The sequence below is a fragment of the Osmerus eperlanus genome, chromosome 6 (assembly GCF_963692335.1).
Source record: "Osmerus eperlanus chromosome 6, fOsmEpe2.1, whole genome shotgun sequence".
Classification (NCBI taxonomy): domain Eukaryota; kingdom Metazoa; phylum Chordata; class Actinopteri; order Osmeriformes; family Osmeridae; genus Osmerus; species Osmerus eperlanus.
In genome coordinates, this window is record NC_085023.1 from 11515493 (window position 1) to 11535043 (window position 19551).

The following is a 19551-nucleotide window of genomic DNA, read 5'->3' on the forward strand; positions in this document are numbered from 1 at the left end:
TGCCGCTTGAATTTTCGCCATTACAGGACCCACTGTTGGTTACATATACATATATGTAACCAACAAATATCGTACCATATTACCATACAATGGGGTGAAGACTATAAAAGTGAAATGTCCGTAGAAAACTTCAGTCTGATCCTGGGATCTTGCTCACGTTTGTTGGAATCTCTGTCACTCTGAATTCTAATAAACACTTTGCATCAAACTTTGCTGTATTTAAATTTTGATATTGGTTGAAGACGTAGAAGATTTTTCATGACACAAGCATGTAGAGGACATGCCTTTTCTGACATCTGAAGCTTAAATGTACTTTATATACTCTTGAAATTGATTTCTACACATTTTAGTTTGTTACGGGTCTCTTTATGATAGTATAATATGTTATACTACAACATGTCAATATCATACAAAAAATTATTAATAATAAACAAAAAAAGACTTGAGCAGTTATTTATTGTTGACACTCATTGATAAACTGAGTCATTTAGAAAGGTATTTCACGTAAGCAGTTACATGATAATGGTTTATTTAATGAAACATTCATGCTGAGTTCATGTTGACTGGGCAAATGTCTACAAATACAGGTAAACATGGATAGTGTATAGATGCAGAAAACTCTGAATTCACCTGTAACTCAAGTAGAACCACTGGAACATTTGTGGCAAAGTGTTAAAATACGATATACGGTAAAATAAAAATGCAAGTGTTAGTTTACTTTTTCTCAAAAACGTTAGCATTTTAAAGCCATCATTGGTGTAGTTGATGAATAATAGACAGCGATTGCGCCTAAATTTCCCAAAAATGATGGTTGTTTCAGCATGGATATAAAATTAAGGAGGAAGTTTACTTTCTTCAAAGTTGTGAAATTACTGTACAGTCAGAATCATAGTAATTGACATTTTACCAGTAATCTAACACCAGTATTGTTGCAACCTGTCTCTGTTTAGAACTAACTAATCTGGTTATAACTAGAAACACAACATTTAACTCAATATGGTCAATTATTACTATTTGTACGTTGTACTCTGTTATGTCAGAAGATGTCAAACGGTTTATACTAAACTTTTGTACTACCAGGAATTAGACAATTATATGCTTAAGTAAGACAATTCTCAATAAGGCTTGAAAGTAATGGATGCTTACGTAAAGCCATTCTTTGGATCAAACCTTTTTAGGTAATGGTGCACTCATTCCTCAGAGGTAGACAAGACATGCAGAACTATATGAAACTAAGAATTTCACATGTGTATTTCAATTTCATAATTTGTTAACACACTTGTGTAAATCACTCATGAATTGTAAAACGGGGCACCTTAAGAGACATGTTTATAACATAACTAACATCTTGGAACGATTTGAGCCAGTGTTGAGCCTAGGTTGTGGTGGATAAGAGCGTCTGCTAAATGACTAAATGAGTAGACAGTAATAAAGAATCACATTTCATATTACTAAATGTAAAGCAGATAACATCAAGGACTAGGCACATGTTCTTATACACATTCATAGGGACAGCAATTATAAAGGGTACTGCCAAGTTTGTGACTATTTTGTCATTTGGTGCACTTGCATTGAAGCAGAAGATTGCTGTTGTGTCAATAGGCACTTTGAAGAATCTGTGTTAGCTGTGGTTAGCATTAGTCATCTTGCTAGTGTCAAATTTGGATTTGGAATCTTGCACAAAATTCAGTAAATGTTCAGTTACATGAATTCAAAAGTACCTGGAATACAGTACAATACTATAGCATCCTTCTTTTAGACTACGTGCAAAAACACCAGCTAAACTAGCTATGTCTTGCCCTTTAAACTAATTCATATGAGGAGAAACTGAAATGCTATGTAAATACACATCCCCTTTGGCTGAAAATGTTTTGGACAATGTTTTTTTATGGTTTTTAGAAGCAAATTTCACTGTAGATGCATCAATTATAACGGTTACGTAATGGGAAAAAAGATATGTCAGCAGTGCATCATGTCACACACTATATAAGCACTTTGTTAATGCAAAGGCAATGAAATGAGAACCCTTTATTTGGATAGTTCATAAGTTTCTTGGATAGTTGAGATGGTCTATTGATAGCTTATAGATGCTCAATGGATGATAGTTATGCTTATATAAACTCACCCTAACCTTACAAATGTATACATTTCAGTAGTCACAGGTGACATTCATCAATTTTTGCATCTACAAACAATCTATGGGGACTATCCAAATTAGGTGCAACCCAGTTTTGCAGTAAGCTGTTTCATACCTGGAAGCCTATATGATGGGAGGAGAATGGAACCTTGTATTGTTAAGGCAAACAGTAAAGTGTAAAGTGTGCAGTCCTTTCTCATAACCAAACTGCAGCTATCCAAGTGCTGGGGGCCATCTGTGAAGTGTGGTGTTGAGGGTCAGCTGTTTATGTGGTACTGCTTTTTTGCAGGACATTTAATTTGTCATTGATTAATATGGCAAACATACATCTGCATTCCTCTGACACTTTTAAGGTCTAGGGTTACTGACTTTAAGTAATTTATGAAGTGCATTTGGAATATGGAAAGTTAAAACATTCCTAATTTTCTATTAGTATTATCTTGTGGTCTTGCTCTCCGTAGCATCTGGTTTCCCCTTAGTGGGTGTTAACAATGGGTAGGTTTTACCCCGTCTCCCAAGCCTATTGGTGATGGCCGTGGCAGCAGTGGAGTCCTCAGTGAAGGGAGCTCTAGCTTTAAGTGGTGCAGCGTTTTGTACCCGGAAAGAAATGAGCTGCCTGTGGACCTCTGTGACTGCAGTGCCCCTACGCTGGCGCTGGGGAGAGGGGCTGTCCGTCCGGGAGGTGGAGTAACTGCGTGGGGAGGTGCTGAGGCTACGTGGGGAGGAGCATGTGGATGGGGGCTGAGGAACCCAGCCTTGGTGTCCAGTTATAGGAGAGCTGTGAGACATGGTGGGTTTGGATTGGAGCATTTGGGACCTCAAATTCATTTTCATGCTTCCCTTTTTGCAGGTTTGGAATCTGAAACATAGAGACACAACATGCTGGTCAGTAAGAGTCCTTGTTTACTTGTTTGTGTTGCTAATTTAGTAAATCTTTTTCACCAACCTTTGTATAGGTAAAGACTTCTGGACACCGGAACCAGTGGGTAACAGTGGAGGTGACATGACAGAGGATCCCTTTGCTGATTTGATGGGACGAGGTATCTTACTCTGTTGATGTCCTGCTTCCTTTTTGTCTCTGAACTTCCTGGCAAGCGAATCATCCGAATTGGGGGTGTCCTCTTCTGAAGCAGTAACAGATGGGCTTCTTGAGGCTCTACAAACATTGTCCCCTGAGGAGGCAGAGGATGAGGCCCCAGAAGCCAGCCTCAGCTGCCTCCTCTCCATCACTAGACGAGCAAGATGGGGTCGCTTAGGCCTCAGCCGTTTTCTGGGCTCACTGAGTGACTGGGATTGCTCCGAGCCAGCGTCCTCCTCAGATAGAAGCACAGGGATGGGGATTCGACTGCCTTTATGATGGCTGGTCTGTGTGTTTGTTACCTCTGCCAATTGACCACTAGGGCCAATTTCCTGATCTAGCTCATGAGAGCCCTTGGTTTCTTCCTGTGAAGAAGCTGGATGGAATTGTTCCATGACATGTTGGGGGTTGCTTTGTATTCTGGACACTGACACCTGGCCAAGCTGAATCTCAGGGGGCGTTACAATATTGTTGCCTTGTTGTTGAGACATGAACTTACTGTCTGGGGAACTGAGAGATACATTCTGGGTTTCTTGGATTGCCCCTATATTTTCTGTGCTAGACTCATAGATTTGGATTGCCCCCTCTCTTTCTTCAGCTAAACTGGCATTCTCAGCCTCTTTTACCACAAGGTTTTCAACTAAAGCCAACTTTTCACTAACTGAAGCACTCATGGCTTCTCTCTCTGCAACATCCACATCAGACTTAATCTCTCTCCCCCCCTCGTTGTCCCTCCCTGGTATGTCTTTGTCAGATCTATTGTTTGCGTCTCCCACCTTGCCTTCAGATGCTTTATCCTTTTCATTGATTGGATGATCAGCCCATTCCGATTCATGGTTCCTTTTCTTTGCATCATCCCTTTCAGAAATTGCTTCATTTGACCAGTTCTCCCTACTGTTCTCCTTTTCTCTATTTGAGAAGTCCTTCTGCTCTGCAGATGGCTCCCCAGTGACTTGCGGCAGAAGCTGTTTGGTCTGCAGGGCACCCGAAGAGCACATTACATTTTGGTGGGTGGTTTCTGCAATGTGAATGAAGGTACGTTCCACTTTGGTGATAGGGCAGGAGTTGCTCGCAGCCACAGCGGCTACTTTGGCGAGGGATGTCAAAGGTTTGGGTTCAGATTTGAGCAAAGAAGACAAGTTCACAGGCTCCAAGACATCTAGCAGGCTTCCTAACACCTGGACTCTGTCAAACTGAGGTGTGACGGCCACCAGTGTGCCCTGATCCATGTCCAGAGGCAAATTCCCCTCCCCCATTACAACCAAGGATCTCCTGATGTCACCAGGGGAGAAGAGCACCAGGGTCTTGGAGCCCTCCTCCAGCTCAAGGTCTGGCTCACTGGCAGAGACCCGACCCTGGGCACCCTGTGGGGACATGTCAGCTAGAAGGGTGGAAGGAGCCCCTTCATCATCATCTCCTTCCTGGCTGCCTTCGTTGCTCTTGGGGCTATCTTCCCTACTTGACCGTGCTCCAGTTCTTGGTGTGTCCACCTCCTCTGTCTGGACGTCAAGATTGGGTTTCAAGGGCTCTTGGAGAGGCTGAGGAGTGGCATTGGGCATGGTGGACAGGCAAACTAATTCTCGTGAGCAACCTTTTGTGTGGACATTGAGTTTGTACTTCTCTTCACTCTGGTCATCCTCCAAACTGCTACACTGGTTTAGTACTGGAGTACTGGATACCTGAAAGACATGGCACAACAAACATTTCAGTTTGGTAATTCTCTCTTCCAGGGTAACCAGTACCAGGAGCAATACTTTTCTATTTAGTATCTTGTTTATCTAATTGATGATACAGACAAAACCTTTGCTAATTCTTTAATTGTGTTTTGGTTGTATGCAAGTCCAGAGGATTGTCCAGTGAAGTTTACATGAATGGATATAAAAGGCACAAAAATCCATAGCACGGTAACAAATGTTCTTTTTTTGTTTTGAACTCAACCAAAATGTAGTAATAAGTTTGGCCTTGTATTCAGTGCTTTGCCAGATGTATTTACAGCTTAAAAGCAGATTCATAGTACAGTATAACACTGGAAGCTGACAATGATTGAAATGTTGACCCAGCCTATCCAAATGTACATTTGAAAACAAAGACTTTAAAGACAATTGAATACTAGGTAAACTATTCAGTTATTGCCAATGTGTTTCCTTTTGACAGTTTGATTGAAAGTGTGAAAGATTGCTATGGATATATTTCAAATTCACCCACATCCAACCCCCACTCATACTTTGTACTACAGGTTCAGGGAAGGTTTCATTCCTGTTGGTACAAGGAATCATTAGACTTTTCTCATTCACCAAGCCTTGTTAACTATTACTCAGTCTTTCAACAATGACCAATGAACTCTGACCAAGATATTGCAAGAACTTGCTCAACTATTAACTGCTCCACTCTTAACAGTGTTCAGTATCTTACATGTATCTCTTTATCTGCAGGAATCATTATACAGACATACAACCATAAATTGTGTGGCCATCCACACAGAACCGTGAATACAAAATAATGGTGAATGCAAGAAATACTAGTGTCATAGTGGCTTCATCTCTTTTTTTAATTGCCAAAACTGAAATAATAAAGCGCTTAACCTGGAATTTTGTACAACTTGGGGCCAATACATTCACTGTGTTGGACACTCGGGTGCCTTAATGGCAAGCTTGACTGATGACTTATAACCAACCAGCCACTCAGAAAATAATAAAATGACAGACTCTATTTTGCTGGTGCAGACAAATGAACTCCACAAAAATGTCCTCTATTAGGACTAATACAGGTTTTCATGCATTTGCTCATTGTCCTGCACCAGAAAATGTATTTTAACTATTTTAACAATCAATGTAGGAAAACAAAACAAAGACTTATGTTCCAGTCAATAAATGTTTATCAATATTGCAATTGTACTATTACAGTTTAACCACTTCAAATGCCATATCATCACTCCAGGTACATGACTCTTTGCATGATTTACAATAGCATTTGGAGCTGGTGCAAAGAATGGAGTAGTGGTCCATGGTGGTAACAAGATGGGTGTTCAATGTTCAATATCTACAGTACTGTATGTCCAATATTGATGATACTAACTTGTCAAGCATTCCTTGTGTAAATTTCACAGATGGGAACAATATATCTTACTTCACCTTTTCAGAAATATGACACATGAAGAATCATGTTCATCAAAGTTGAAGCTCAAATGTTTTTGAGTGTTAAAACAGACATCTCATATGTTCTTTTAGAATCAACTAGTGTTTGCAGAAAAGTAAAACGTGGGTTATGTAACAACATTTGTACATCAATCCATCATAAATATGATCGAATCGAATATATTTTGTTGAACTTAGATATAACAGTTTTCACAAAAATTGTGATGATGTGTATTTGCTAATTTGCATGCACTTCAAAATTTTGGGTGACAGAAACAGCCAGCATTGTAAAGTTGTTACCTAACTAATGTCCAATTTGTTGGATTTATGAGAAGCAAAAATTGATAAAGTAACCCTAATTATTTTATGATCACCAAGGTAACATGACTATACCTAAATAAATTATTGTATAGTAGATTCCAAACAGAATATTGAGTAACAATCCTGTCAGAACATATATTTAAATCATGATTCAGGAGAACCTTTCAATTCCAATTTAACAGATGAGTGAACACCCAAAAATATAAATATATATTTATATCTATATGAAATTAATAAATATTAAAGATGTATTATCTTTCAATGCTGCCAATGTAATACCAGAATAATAGCAAATACAGGTACTCAACACACATTTGTTATCTTTTAAGACAAAGTTATTAGCTAAATTACTTTTGATGACAGTGCACTGATGGGGGTTCTTTCTAATTGTACTTGGTAAACAGGGCCATAAAGTTTCAAGGGAAAATTGTGAGTGAAAATTCACAGATTAATAAATTATTATTGCTGGTAATATTAAGATATGTACTGTATATCATGAAAGTAAGACCCTTCAAATATAGTGATTATTCTTTGACTAGCTGATGAACATTAAGCAGGCTAAAATAAAACAGCCTTAATTCACAATAATAGCCTATTAATCGACTGACTACTGACATTTCTATCATCTCCAGCTATGTGGCACATTAATAATGTCCAAGTAGCATTCATAATAGTAATCTCTTGATATAAACTCAAAAGGTCATAATTTGATACAAACTAAGTAAATGCATAGGATTTAATGTGGTACGTTTTGTCACCAGGTAACAAAAAATGTGAGTTTGCATAAATCTGAATAAATATGTAAATTGTGTTCACATCACAAACATGTTTGCTAATCAATACACTGTTTGAGTGCAACAGTACATGTATTTTGAAAGTGATTTCAAGTTATCCTTCAATAAAAGAAAACAATTTTCCCGGAATTTCACTGTACTGTATATCTATTAATAAGGGACTCCACTCTACTTTTATTTCCTCATTAAATCTGGAAAACTAAACTAAAAATAAAGCACATCTACCACGTCAGCCCAACCTATCTGAGCTTTGTTGTTCTTCACGTTTAACCTTCAGAGAATAGTTCAGATCCAGGGAACGATCTAACATATTTAACAACATTAAAACCATGTCATGGTAGTTGCTGTGAGGAAGTCTATGGAATGTTTTGGACAGGGGTGTAGGTTTGCTTTCAAATGTGGGTGGGACAGCTTTTTTAATAACTGATAATGCAGCCGTTAAATATAAAATTCTCAATAAAAAGTGGGGTGGACAGATTCGCCATGTATAATGAAACCTATACCCCTGCTTTGTAACCTTGTCCAATCTGTAGAAACTCCCTGCCTCCTTTTGAACACCACCCTCTTCTCTGGCCTGCCTTCTTGGACCACAATGTCATACCCAGACCAACCATGTCTGACTCTGTAGCTAAAACTGATATACAGTACATATACTATACAAAATTGACTGTTTAAGGTCTTGTGTGAGGTGTTAGGGCCAGGATATTTCCAACTGCTACTACAGTTCTCAGACGTACCACAAGGCTAGTAGCACGTCAATCCAAACATGCAAGCACCCCGCCCCCACTATGCATCTCTCTTGGCTCCATGCCAAATTCCACTTCACCTTCAATGTACTTGTCCTCACATACAGTAGTCCCGATGGACGGTTTCTGCCACTCTGAAACCAGGCTGTTTCTGACTCATGTGGGGGAAGAAGCCTTTGGTGCAATCCTAACTCTCTGCCATCTTTTAGCAACTCAGATTCAAAACTGATTCCTTAAACATGTCTTAAATAGTGGTCATCTGGTTTCATTTGACTGTCTTATTTAATTTTTGTATGGCGGCCTAAGATATGAGAAAGGTGCTTCAAATGAAATGTATTGTGTTGTATTATGGTTCAAGTAGTGTCAGATGGACAATAAACATATTTGTTGATCATCTAAGTCTTAGAACTCACATTACAAAGGTTACATGTCAAGTAAACACGTGAGCTAAAAAGTCACATTTTGCCTTGGTCAGCTTTTCATTTTCTATTGAAGAAAAATGATTTACATTCAAAAAATAACATGGAGGAACAAATTGGGTTGAGGACAGTGATAGCAGTGATTGTGTGTTAATGGTGGTTATGGTGGGCAGTTTTAGAGTTTGACAGGGCAATAGTGAAACCAAGAAAAAAATCTGCCTTTCATCCACACACAACACATACTGTACACTCACTCACAGGTTCAAACACTGACACTCACATACTCTATTCCTGAAGCAAAGTAAAGCATCTGCAGGTATAGGAATGCCAGACTAGATATTAGACAAAGCATGTAATCACATCCTAAATCTACGGCTCACACAGCTACACACATTTTTTAAAATCGAATTAAAAAAGTGTACAGTGTTGAGTATAGAGTCTCTTCCAGATCAGACCTTTATATTAGGATTGTTCATTCACTCTCTCTCAAACGGTCGTGCTCTGTCTCTTTCCCTCTAAATCCACAGGAGCCAGTGAGTCATATGACATGGTGTCAGCCATTTTAGGTGCTTAGAGCTTTGGGTATCAGGTGACTTGAGGTGCTTCCCTGGAGAAGAGGGTGAAACCCAATCTAACAATCCCGGGCCCGATGGCTCTTCGGGACAAGGTGAGGGCTCAGGTTTATTGCAACAGAAAGCCAAATATACGTCTTCCTTTGTATCCTTCCCTTTAGTTACCCTTTAGTTAAAGCCAGGGGTGAGGGTTTGTGAAGGGAATAGAGGAGGTTGACGTTTGGGAGAAACAGCAGCCAGATGTGTCTATTCGATCACGTCTTATTCATGAGTTTGGCTAGCATCTGTTGTATCTGGACACGGGAGATGCCGGGCAACAGGGGCATATGGCGGCGCGAGGGTAGACGGGCGGGGCTGCTCTCTGCTGAGCGGCTGCGCTGGATCAAAGCACCGGCCTCAGCGCTGCCGTGGGGATACTGCTCCGTCTCCAGTGTCGAGGAGGAGAACACATACGACGCCAATCTCCGCAATTGGTTGGGCCTCGGGTAAGAGTGTTGGTGGTGGTGGTGGTGGTGGGGGTGGGGCCTGTCCTCCTCCAACTGAAAAAGACCAATAAGATTGGAGGAGAAAGGGATCAGGCGGGGGGCCATGACTCTTGCTTAAAAAATATATATTGTAGCGCATTTAAATGTTTTTGTATGCATCTCGCAGCCGCCCTTTCCCCTCCCTGTACACACATAGCAGAAATATGGACCTCTTTCTCAGTCTTTTAGGGGATAGGAGAGATTTTCCTCTGCGATATGAAAAATACTTCTGTGAGGGAAAGTTAAATTGGTTGTAGTAAGGAAACTCCAAGGCAATCGTGATTTTGAGCGGAGAGAGACGAGAGACATATTACTAATTGTTTTTAAGGTGGAATTGAGATCTACATCCCTTTGCATAACTAGATGCTCAATTTGACTAACCTCAGCAAACGAAAGAAGCCACAGTCAATATTTGCTCAAATAGTGCTCAATGATGGAACATTTCAGACCCATAACAGAACATGATTACCATACAGATGAAGTTGACCATGGACTGTTTAAAATAAAAACGCCAACAAGAGAAATGAATGAAAGTTGTATGATCTGAAAATGGGTTATTGTGCTTGGTTGGATGGACTGAAGTCGGTAGTTGGATGAATTCATGTTGTAATGGTTATTAGATAAATTAATGGATATATGAGTGGAATGATATGGGTGGGATTGTTACTTCTGTTGAAATGATGTGTTTACACATGTTAAGTACGGTATGATAATTATACAGGTGAAGTACGGTGTATTTACAGCATGCTTCTCAATGATTTTTAGTCAAATATGTACTGTCACTGAACACTGACACTCCTGGACTCAAATACATACAAAATACAGATTTGTAAGTGAAATTGTTAATGTCCATTGATTCTCAGCACTTGAAATTGAATGTCACAGTAGAAGACAACCTAAGAACTGTCATGATCTACATATTACACTTCTAAACCTTTTCACAACTGATTTTCAGTGCCATTCTCCATGTATTTTAGGAATGTCACTTGTCTACTTCACAGAGATACTATAATCCTGTGGTCAGAATCAGATATTTAAATTAACATTTTTTATGGGAATTAATCTATTGATCTTTCTTTTGATACAGTAAGACAGTAAAAATGGATGTAGAAAGGGGTTAACTTCAAGTCCAATCATCACTACCCCTGGATATAAGTTAAAAAATCTGAATCTGATCTTACCTGCCCATGTGGTCTAAAGGGTTCTGATTCCCGTCTCTGGGCCCGGTTTTCTTGTTGCCTTCGCACTGATTCGCTCTCCTCGTGTAGTGCCCCAGTGCCTCTAGTCGCCCCGCGGTCCGCGTGCGTCTTAGGCCGCACTACCACCTCCCCAACTCCGGGACCTCCCCGTAACCGCCTGCGCTCCTCCTGCTCCTCCAGAGGGCGCAGCTCCTCCGGCTCCTCGTCTGTGGTGCCCGAGGTGGTGGGCTCGGCCCCGGGGTGGAAGTCCCTCAGCTCTGTCTCCTTGTCGATCATCACCCACTCCTTGCTGTCAAAGTCCTCTTCCTCAGCCAGAGGCACAGAACGAATGAAGGCGTTGCTGCAGGCCTCGGGGTCACCTGCGGAGGCAGCGGAGACCTCCTGCCTTCCGTCTGCCTGCCTGTTACCTCCCCCTGCCTCGAGGGACAGCATCTGGGCCGGCTGGGAGGAGTACACATGGCGGGATGGGGACCCCAGGATGTCCATCCGGGACCTGTAGTTAATACAAATAAACGGAACTGAATTGATGTATTTAACAACTGCGGAATTCGTGTCAGATTAAGGTTGCAACATCCAAATGGTTTACTGGACGTGCGTCATATTGTAGGCCAAGTCGTAAATGTAACGAATACAAAGTATCTCAACAAGAACACATTTACAATACAAACTGTGGGTATTTGTCAAATGTCAAATGTTCTTGTTGTATTCTCCCACCGCCTGTCATAGACATCTGGCCTTCCATCAGCAGCAGATAGGCGGTCGGATTCCGGGCTGTTGACCCTTCGGTACATGAGGACACGGGCCTGAGCTCCGGGAGAGTCTGGTGGGTCTCCTACTGGGGATGCAGGACACGCTGCCTTGGCTGGCTCCTCCTCGGCAGTCAACTGTGTCTGGGGAACCAAATGGTTCCAAACAAACCCCCCCCACATTTTTTTTTTTACTTAGACGTTGGACGTTGATAAAGACAATGAAGAAACAAATAGCTATGTCGAGAACTTTTAAGAAAAAAGTCAACTGCTTCTCCATCAAATAAATAAACCATCTGTAGACTATATGAACACGTTTGCCAGTTAGACTCACAGTAAATAGGCACATTAATACGCTCAACATTTTTACGTTTTTCTACCGTATACATAAGCTTACATTAAAGCAAAAACAAATGGTGAACAGGCATGCAACATGTGGCCAATGGCAATGTTAGAGCCAATCCCTATACTTTACCTTGCTGATGCTGATCCTGAGTTTGTTGCGGTTGAAGTCTGTATCTTCCCAGGCCTCGCCCTCTGCCTGAGCCCGGGTCCCATCTCGGGACCTACTGGGAACAGGTGGAGCGTTTTCCTGGTTGCTCAGGTGCTCATCCTGCAGTACATCGCCAGTGGAATCTCTTGGCATCTCACCAGGAACAGGACATACATTCAACACACTGAAAAAAATCAATGTATTAACTGACAAGGGCAGTACATGGATTATACCTTCCTATACAATGGGCGGATCGTAAAATGGATCAATAGCCCTAAAGATGTTTCATATATTCTTCTGTTTTGCCTCTGATGAGCAAACACAACAAGGCTTCACAAAGATAAATGTATTACATCATTTAATAGATTGAAGATGTGTAATGGTTAAAGAATGTGTTGTACAGTAAAGGTCCTGATATCTGACCCTTAAAACAAGGTGAGAATAGGTAGATATTCAAATGACTGTGTGCTACACAGGGTTGGGGTTTGAACATAGGTAACTTAAGGTTAGTACATTCGTTCATTTGTTGACAGCAACAAACTATAATAAATAAAGTACTGAATAAATAAGGTAAATTTCCGAGTAATAAATGATCATAAAGAAATCTTAGTTCTGATTCATTTGAATGTGGCCCCTACTGGCTTGCCTAATGGGGATGTTGGCAGAATGTCTCAAAGTTACTGAACGACATCTTACCCCTCCATGGCAGCGTTCTGACGGCGCTCTGTTGTGTTTTGTTGAGGGGGGGTTGCCAGTCCTGCATCTGTCCCCCCCTTCTCCCAGTCAAACGCCTCATTCTCTGTGATACTGCGCTCTTTCATACTGTTCTCAATCACTGACATGAGCAACTGCATAGAGAACCATGAATAGAAGGATTTCAGACAATAGAATTCATACTCCTCTGATTCATAGAATATTGATTTCAATGAACACTAAACTGATATTCAAATAATGGTTCATTTCTTATGTAAACATTTTAAATGTATATACTAAGTCAAAAGTTTACAAATTTAATTTTATGGCACACTGTCATGGTCAAAAACGAAAAATTGCAAGAGGAGTGCATTGTAATAGAAGTTGACTGTACCTGGTAATCTGGCTTGGTTAAATAGTCAAGGCCTGATACATGTTCAAGAAAGCAATAAAACTCTGAAGGCATGTGTCTGAGCAGCATTCTGTGGTCGTAACGCTCCTTAATTTGGCCCACTTGTTCCTGTCAAAACATGATATAGCCTAGTTTGTAACTGGGAATAGACATTAAAGGGGTCATTGACTGCAAAACCGAGTTTACCTTGTCATAGTTGAATAACGACAGTTTGGTGGGTAAAATGGACAGACAGTCAACCTCAAACACCTCTTTCCTATGCAAATCTCAAAATTTGAAACTGCCACTGTAAAACGTGTGGTTTCCAAAAAGCCACCGAATTAACAACAGATCGGTGGCTCCACCTTTTTTGGCTCTGGTCTTTGTCACGCCCCAAAATTGACATACACATCCGACCGTATGCTCATCTCAACCGCAAGCTGTAAGTATGATTTTGTCGCTTACAGTTATTAGCAATGCTAACGTATCCTGTATCTAGCATAGGTAGAATGTGTGATGATTTTGTTTATTGGCAATGGGGCTAACGTTATTTCATTTTCCTGACTGTGCTTCATTCGAATAAATAACCTGCTGTCATGTAAATCTACAATTCACGATGCATGTTTGGCTATGTTGCGTCTTTGCTCCGCAGCTTTGCTTGTTGTAAACCAACCAAACAGCACCCAGCTCATCTAAATATTCATGAGCATGCCATAAAAGGGAGAAAACCTCTCATTTCATTCTAGGGCTATTTCACAGGGTTGCATTAGGGCGCATAGAACAGCACCCGGGCCATTTTCAGCCCAACCAATGATACATACCCTATTCGGAGACCTTAAGGAACAGTGTGAAATATATATAATATATATAATAAAATTAGTTAATGACCACTTTAACTGTCAAACAGTAGTCATAAAGACAAACAAGAGAGCTCACCTTATCTTTGATTTTTCGCCATGGTAACTGACCCACCGCAAATTCTACCAACATGTAAAACAGTGACCACAGATCATCATGTCGTCCCATTTCCTGCGAAAAGGACATTTTTAAAATGGGTTTATACAGTTTAGAAGGAAGTAGCGTACTTTCTTTTTCCTCAATCGTGAAAATGTGCTTGCACCAACCAGACATTACAGAAACTTTGTGTATAATACGTATTAGAGACTTATTAAGAAATATTCTCTTATTGCAAGTAAATGAAAAATCCATTATAGGATACTGTGTATACCTACATGTAACATTTAATAAAAATGTGTGAATTAAATCAGATGAAACTACACCTACTTTGTTTTTATGTGCATTTACTGATGCATAACGAACAGTTCCTCGGAATCCAGCCACACTTCTAGGCTGCAAGAAAAAAATATTTTTAGCATTATGTCAAAACAGTTGTCCTGTATTTTCATGTTTAGGAAGGAATCCAGCTAAATATACATTCAAGTGAAATGTAAAACATGCTACAAATGTTAAATAAAATTTGACATGGGTGGGGAAATATATCTCAGCCAGGGCATTGCACAAATAAGGGGAAAGGATAAGAGCTGAATATACTGAATATTTAGTACATTTTTCTCTGTGGTCAGTGTAGGTTTGCAAGGCCCCATGAGCATCAGAGCAATAAGTTATACTAATGGTACGATATATCAAACTACATCAAAATCCATAATGTTGAGTTCAGTTCTTGCATTCATCTTTAACTATTTTATTTTTATAATTTAGTAACCATTAAAAACAAAAAGCCAAACATAATTCACATTGGAACAGTTTGTATGTGGTGTGGTATAGTTGCATATATTTTGTGAAGCTGAATCTGCAGTGGTGTTCAGGCACCTGACACATAGGGCCACAAGCATGCAGGAAGTATGCAGTCACACGTATATGTGCATCAAACTGAAAGGGTCAAAAAGGAAGAGCATGACTGCAAAATAGAAACAGAAATATAAGAGAACAGATGCTGTATATCGTGTGGCAGCATGAACATTTTCAGAAACAAATCACAAAGAACAGAAATGAGCATTAAAATGGAAATTATGTGGCATATCTTTATAGGTTCAAATAAGTCTGACAGATTATAGCTAAAGACAAACTTAGAAATCTTTGTTTGCGATTGTCACCCACCGGTCGAACCTCTCCTGTAGTATTGGTGTACTGGCGTGCAAGCCCGAAGTCTAACATATAACACTTTCTGTATGTCGAGGGAAGTCGACCCATGGCAAAGTTTGACTGAGAAAAAAATACAGATGAAACCAGGTAAATTATCCTAAAAGAAATATACCTAAATGTAGACTTGTATTGCATATTTCCAAAGTTTTACTCTTAAGCTATGTGTATTGTATTAAGTGGAACGAAGAGACCAAATAATTGTTGTCACATATGCTACTTGATTTAAAACCAACATTAAGTGGACAACATTGAGAGTGTTTGTGTTGTACAGTATGGGCCCCAAGAGTAACAGCAATCAGGCATAGAGAGAAACACTCACAGGCTTAATGTCTCTATGCAGGAAGCCTACAGAGTGGATGGCCTCTATGGATTCCAGTATCTGCTTGCCCAGACGTAACGTAGTGCTCATGGTGAATGTCCCACGAGGCTGACTACGTCTTAGGTCAGCCAAGTTCCTTCCCTGTCAGAGGAGAAGACAAAGAGGGTGGGAGAGGAATTAGAATGATGTCATACTCTTTACATATATTGTTTCATTTATTATTTCGCAAATAGTTTGGATTACCTGAAGTTGCATGACTACATAGTTGAACTTCTCATTCCTCCCACATCCAATAAATTTACAAACGTGATTTTTACCTGGAAGAATGCAAGAAAATGGTTAGAAAGTTGTATTTTATTCTAATGGTTGACTTCCATCCATGACAGATAGATTTAGCTTAGTTTAGACTCCCCTATTTCTTCTTGGTCAGGATATTGTTAATCATTGATTCATGGTGTCCTTACTAAACTCCTCTCTCGGTTAGCTGTCTGTTCTTACCTTGCAGTTTCTTCAGGACAGCAACTTCCATTTTGAGGACCTGTTTGGGTTGCTGGGCTGATTCCACCTTAAGGGCCACATTCTCTCGTGTCAGCAGGTCCAAGGCCTCGTATATCTCCCCAAAACCTCCCCCTCCAATTTTCTTGAGCTGATCATGTCAAAATGAGAAAAATGTAGAGATTGACAAACAGTGAAGATAAACACGTGCTTGCTGTTTGCACCTCATTGGTGGTTCTGTTACAAACCCACTCCATTACAGAATGTATCTACCAAAGTCCCACTTTGATGCCAAACTCACTCACCACTTTCCATCGGTCCTTCACCATGCAGTTTGGGGGCAGGATATCCACCTGCTCTCCTGCTCCGTTCATGTTCTCGTCAGCTTGGACACCAGGCCCCACACACTGCATTGGCCTGCCTAGTGAAGGCGCAACAGCTCCAAACTTGAATCAGCTATTCATCTAAATGGAAGAAAACATGGACACTGGTGTTACTGTATATAACACCTCATGTTACTGTAGGTAATAGTCTGTGTGTGCCTACGGTTCTGTTTTCTGATACTGTATATTCAGTTGTGCTCATAGCATAGTCCCTGATTTCATAAATTCCCTACCGCCAAAGTACCCTGCATGCTTCCCATGTCTCATTATGCTCTGATAAACAACTTCTGTGGGTTTTCGGATTTGCTGATCTATGGCCCACCTTGTTTGATGACAATGAACTGAAACACCTAAGGTCAAACACATTTAGTATATTCTGTGAAACTTGAGGTGCATTTAATTAATTTAAGCAGCTTATGAGTCAAATAAACCAACATTGTGGTAGTGCCAAATATGCCATCTGACATCAGGCATATTTAATCTTAACACAATCTATGATCATTTACAAAAAACCTGTTTAAGTACACATAGATCTTTGTGATCATGCTCACAGGTTAAGCATGTGTATCACTATGGCCTCAGCGCATGTCTTGCATGTATTCCCCTCTCTCTCCCTGCTTTCCTATGTCTCTCACTCCAATTGCCTCCATACATAAAGCCAAAAAAGGCCAAATAAATCAAAAGACTATTAAAAATTACATACATGGATGACTTCATAACTCCAATCAAGTTATTGAACACCATTCAAGCCATTCTCCAAGTGATGGGAAGGTTAAAAAAAAGGTTAACTGTACAGCCTGCATTAGATGCCAACAGCCTGTGTATTTGTGCGTGTACAGGTGTATGGCGTGTAGGCCTTCCCACCTCCAAGCAAAGGGATTTACAGTATTCCCAACACTGAGAAGACGATTTAACATAAACTAAAAAGAAGAAAAGAAAGAAAGAAAAAAGTCACAGCATAGGCAATACCCACCTGCCAAGACACCCTGCATCACTGCTGCCAAGACACCCTGCATCACTGCTGCCAAGACACCCTGCATCACTGCTGCCAAGACACCCTGCATCACTGCTGCCAAGACACCCTGCATCACTGTTGCCAAGACACCCTGCATCACTGCTGACAAGCCCCATTACTGGATTCCATGAATATTACCATATAACCATGAAGAGCAAACATTTTGCCATGAAATTCTAGTCTGAGGATTGCGAGGTATCACCTGCAAGACCATCAGAAATACCAACACACAGCAAGGTGGGTAAAAACATGATTTTTTGTTTCATTATAAAACATGGATGGAGACTGCAGATAATCAATGTACTACCAGGAAATCATTTCAAGATATTGTCTTGAAGGCAACTCTAATTTTCAATCCTATTTTCAATTTACTTCCCATATCCTATGATGTGTTGAATATTTTTAGTTTTTTTAAACTAACTCCTATATGGTCACTAAAGACAAATAAGGAATTATGTTTTCTCCATAAACTAACAAAACAAAAGGGCTTTGCAATGGGTCCTGAAAGACAACCATGGGTGTGTCAACTGACAGTTGCTTGCAACTCCAATCGGTCTCTAAACACCACAGGGTGCCCACTAAATTTGTCTAAAATACAAGAAACAAAAAGAAAACAAGGCAACATGTGACTGGGATTAGGAAAAATGTAGAGCAACAAATTGTGGAGAACATACAGTGAAACTTTGATTGTCCTGGGAGATAACATGAGTTTCCTCTCCGTTTGTCTGTGAATAACATCCTGAGTAATGAGGTATCTCGTTAAGAAGTGCAACACCTTAGTAAGTAAAGTCACCAATCTCGAAATGGGAAGAAAAAACCTAATGCTTGTCACAACCATGTAAACCAAACATTCGCATCTTCGCCAGGTATTGGTTGTAGTACCTTAATTTTAAGCACTGAATTATAGCTTTTCAGTGAGATCATGTGAACCATCACCGCATAGGCTACTATGACATTCAGCAGGTGCAACAATGTGGCAAACTGAGTTTAAAGCAATGTAGGCTTTTTATTCTAAATTGTTGAAATATTTTATAAATCAGAATGGTCAAAATAGAGAATAGGCTGGCCTTCTGTATTTAATCTCATCGCAACTTTAACTGGCCTCTGTGCAAGCGCTCATTCTCCTCCTATCTTGCATTTTCTCCGCACTGCAGTTTCAGCATCCCCTGAACATGAGCACACTCCCAGCTACAAAAACGCACAAGGCACTGCGCTGACGGAAGATTAATCTTCAACATGCCTTCTGATCGGAAAAATAGTGTAATGGACAGGTGAATTGATATCCTATATACTGTACACAGGCTATTGGGTTTGACAATCGAATTAACAAGGAAACATTCCACTGCATGGGAAGGGCGCGTGTGGCATATTGGGTAGTGTCGTTTTTGTTCATGCAAGTCAATGCAGAATGATGCTCCTATAAGGTTACAAGCACTACACTTGAGCAGTACTGACGTTAATCGACACAATCATTTGTTTTACATTTTAATCATTCCTGTATGGGATACCAGTAGTCATGATGTGAACTATCATGACATGCTATTCTACTGTCGTGATTAGATATTAATAACCATGTCCATTCCAAATATTGTTCTATCATGTCAATAAAGAGCATAGCAGGGGCGTCTGCTTCTTCAAGTTATACTAGGCTATATTTACCATCATTCGTGAATATTGCATAAAGTTGGCCTGATGCTAATATCAAGTGGAGTCGTAATTCACACCTGTTCTGTTTGCGTTGTTGTTGGATCTCAAGTGTCGGAGGCCTTTGAGAGGTGCATCAATCCTTTTGAGAGACCGTGGCATTTCTTGTCGAGTGTCGTTGCACCATTCTCCATCCTCCCGTTATCCGCCTGCATTCTGATTCAGCATCATACGGATACTCCCAAAATGCATCGCGGTCCTGCGTGACTGGGTGCTTGCGTACCA

The 19551-nt window shown here is 40.3% G+C and overlaps 1 protein-coding gene across 3 annotated transcripts; it reads right to left on the minus strand.

Moving 5' to 3' along the window:
- Positions 1-458: 458 nt before the first annotated feature.
- On the minus strand, positions 459-19482 carry LOC134022172 (tau-tubulin kinase 1-like). Of its 3 annotated transcripts, none has more exons than XM_062463487.1 (15): positions 19347-19482; positions 16530-16688; positions 16228-16375; positions 15973-16046; positions 15730-15870; positions 15366-15470; positions 14532-14597; positions 14184-14276; positions 13251-13376; positions 12860-13011; positions 12146-12347; positions 11639-11808; positions 10907-11417; positions 3084-4894; positions 462-2996 (listed from the first exon to the last, which is right to left on the minus strand). In XM_062463487.1, the coding sequence occupies exons 2-15, from the start codon at positions 16635-16637 to the stop codon at positions 2573-2575; spliced, it is 4131 nt and encodes a 1376-aa protein (XP_062319471.1). In that variant the 5' UTR covers positions 16638-16688; positions 19347-19482; the 3' UTR covers positions 462-2572. The 3 variants fall into 3 exon arrangements, with proteins under 3 accessions (XP_062319472.1, XP_062319471.1, XP_062319470.1); XM_062463486.1 differs by having other exon boundaries at positions 11639-11814; XM_062463488.1 differs by lacking the exons at positions 15366-15470; positions 15730-15870; positions 15973-16046; ... (1 more) ...; positions 16530-16688; positions 19347-19482 and adding an exon at positions 15078-15278 and having other exon boundaries at positions 459-2996; positions 11639-11814.
- Positions 19483-19551: the final 69 nt, after the last annotated feature.

Bases quoted from the DNA above. Each gene is read 5' to 3' on its own strand.
- LOC134022172 (XM_062463486.1), bottom strand. From the start codon at position 16,637: ATGCAGTGTGTGGGGCCTGGTGTCCAAGCTGACGAGAACATGAACGGA. The intron at 14,277-14,531 runs GTAGGTGTAGTT...TCCTTTTCGCAG, and splicing joins TAAATGCACATAAAAACAAA to GAAATGGGACGACATGATGA. The intron at 4,895-10,906 runs GTAAGATCAGAT...CATGTCTTTCAG, and splicing joins CCTTTAGACCACATGGGCAG to GTATCCAGTACTCCAGTACT.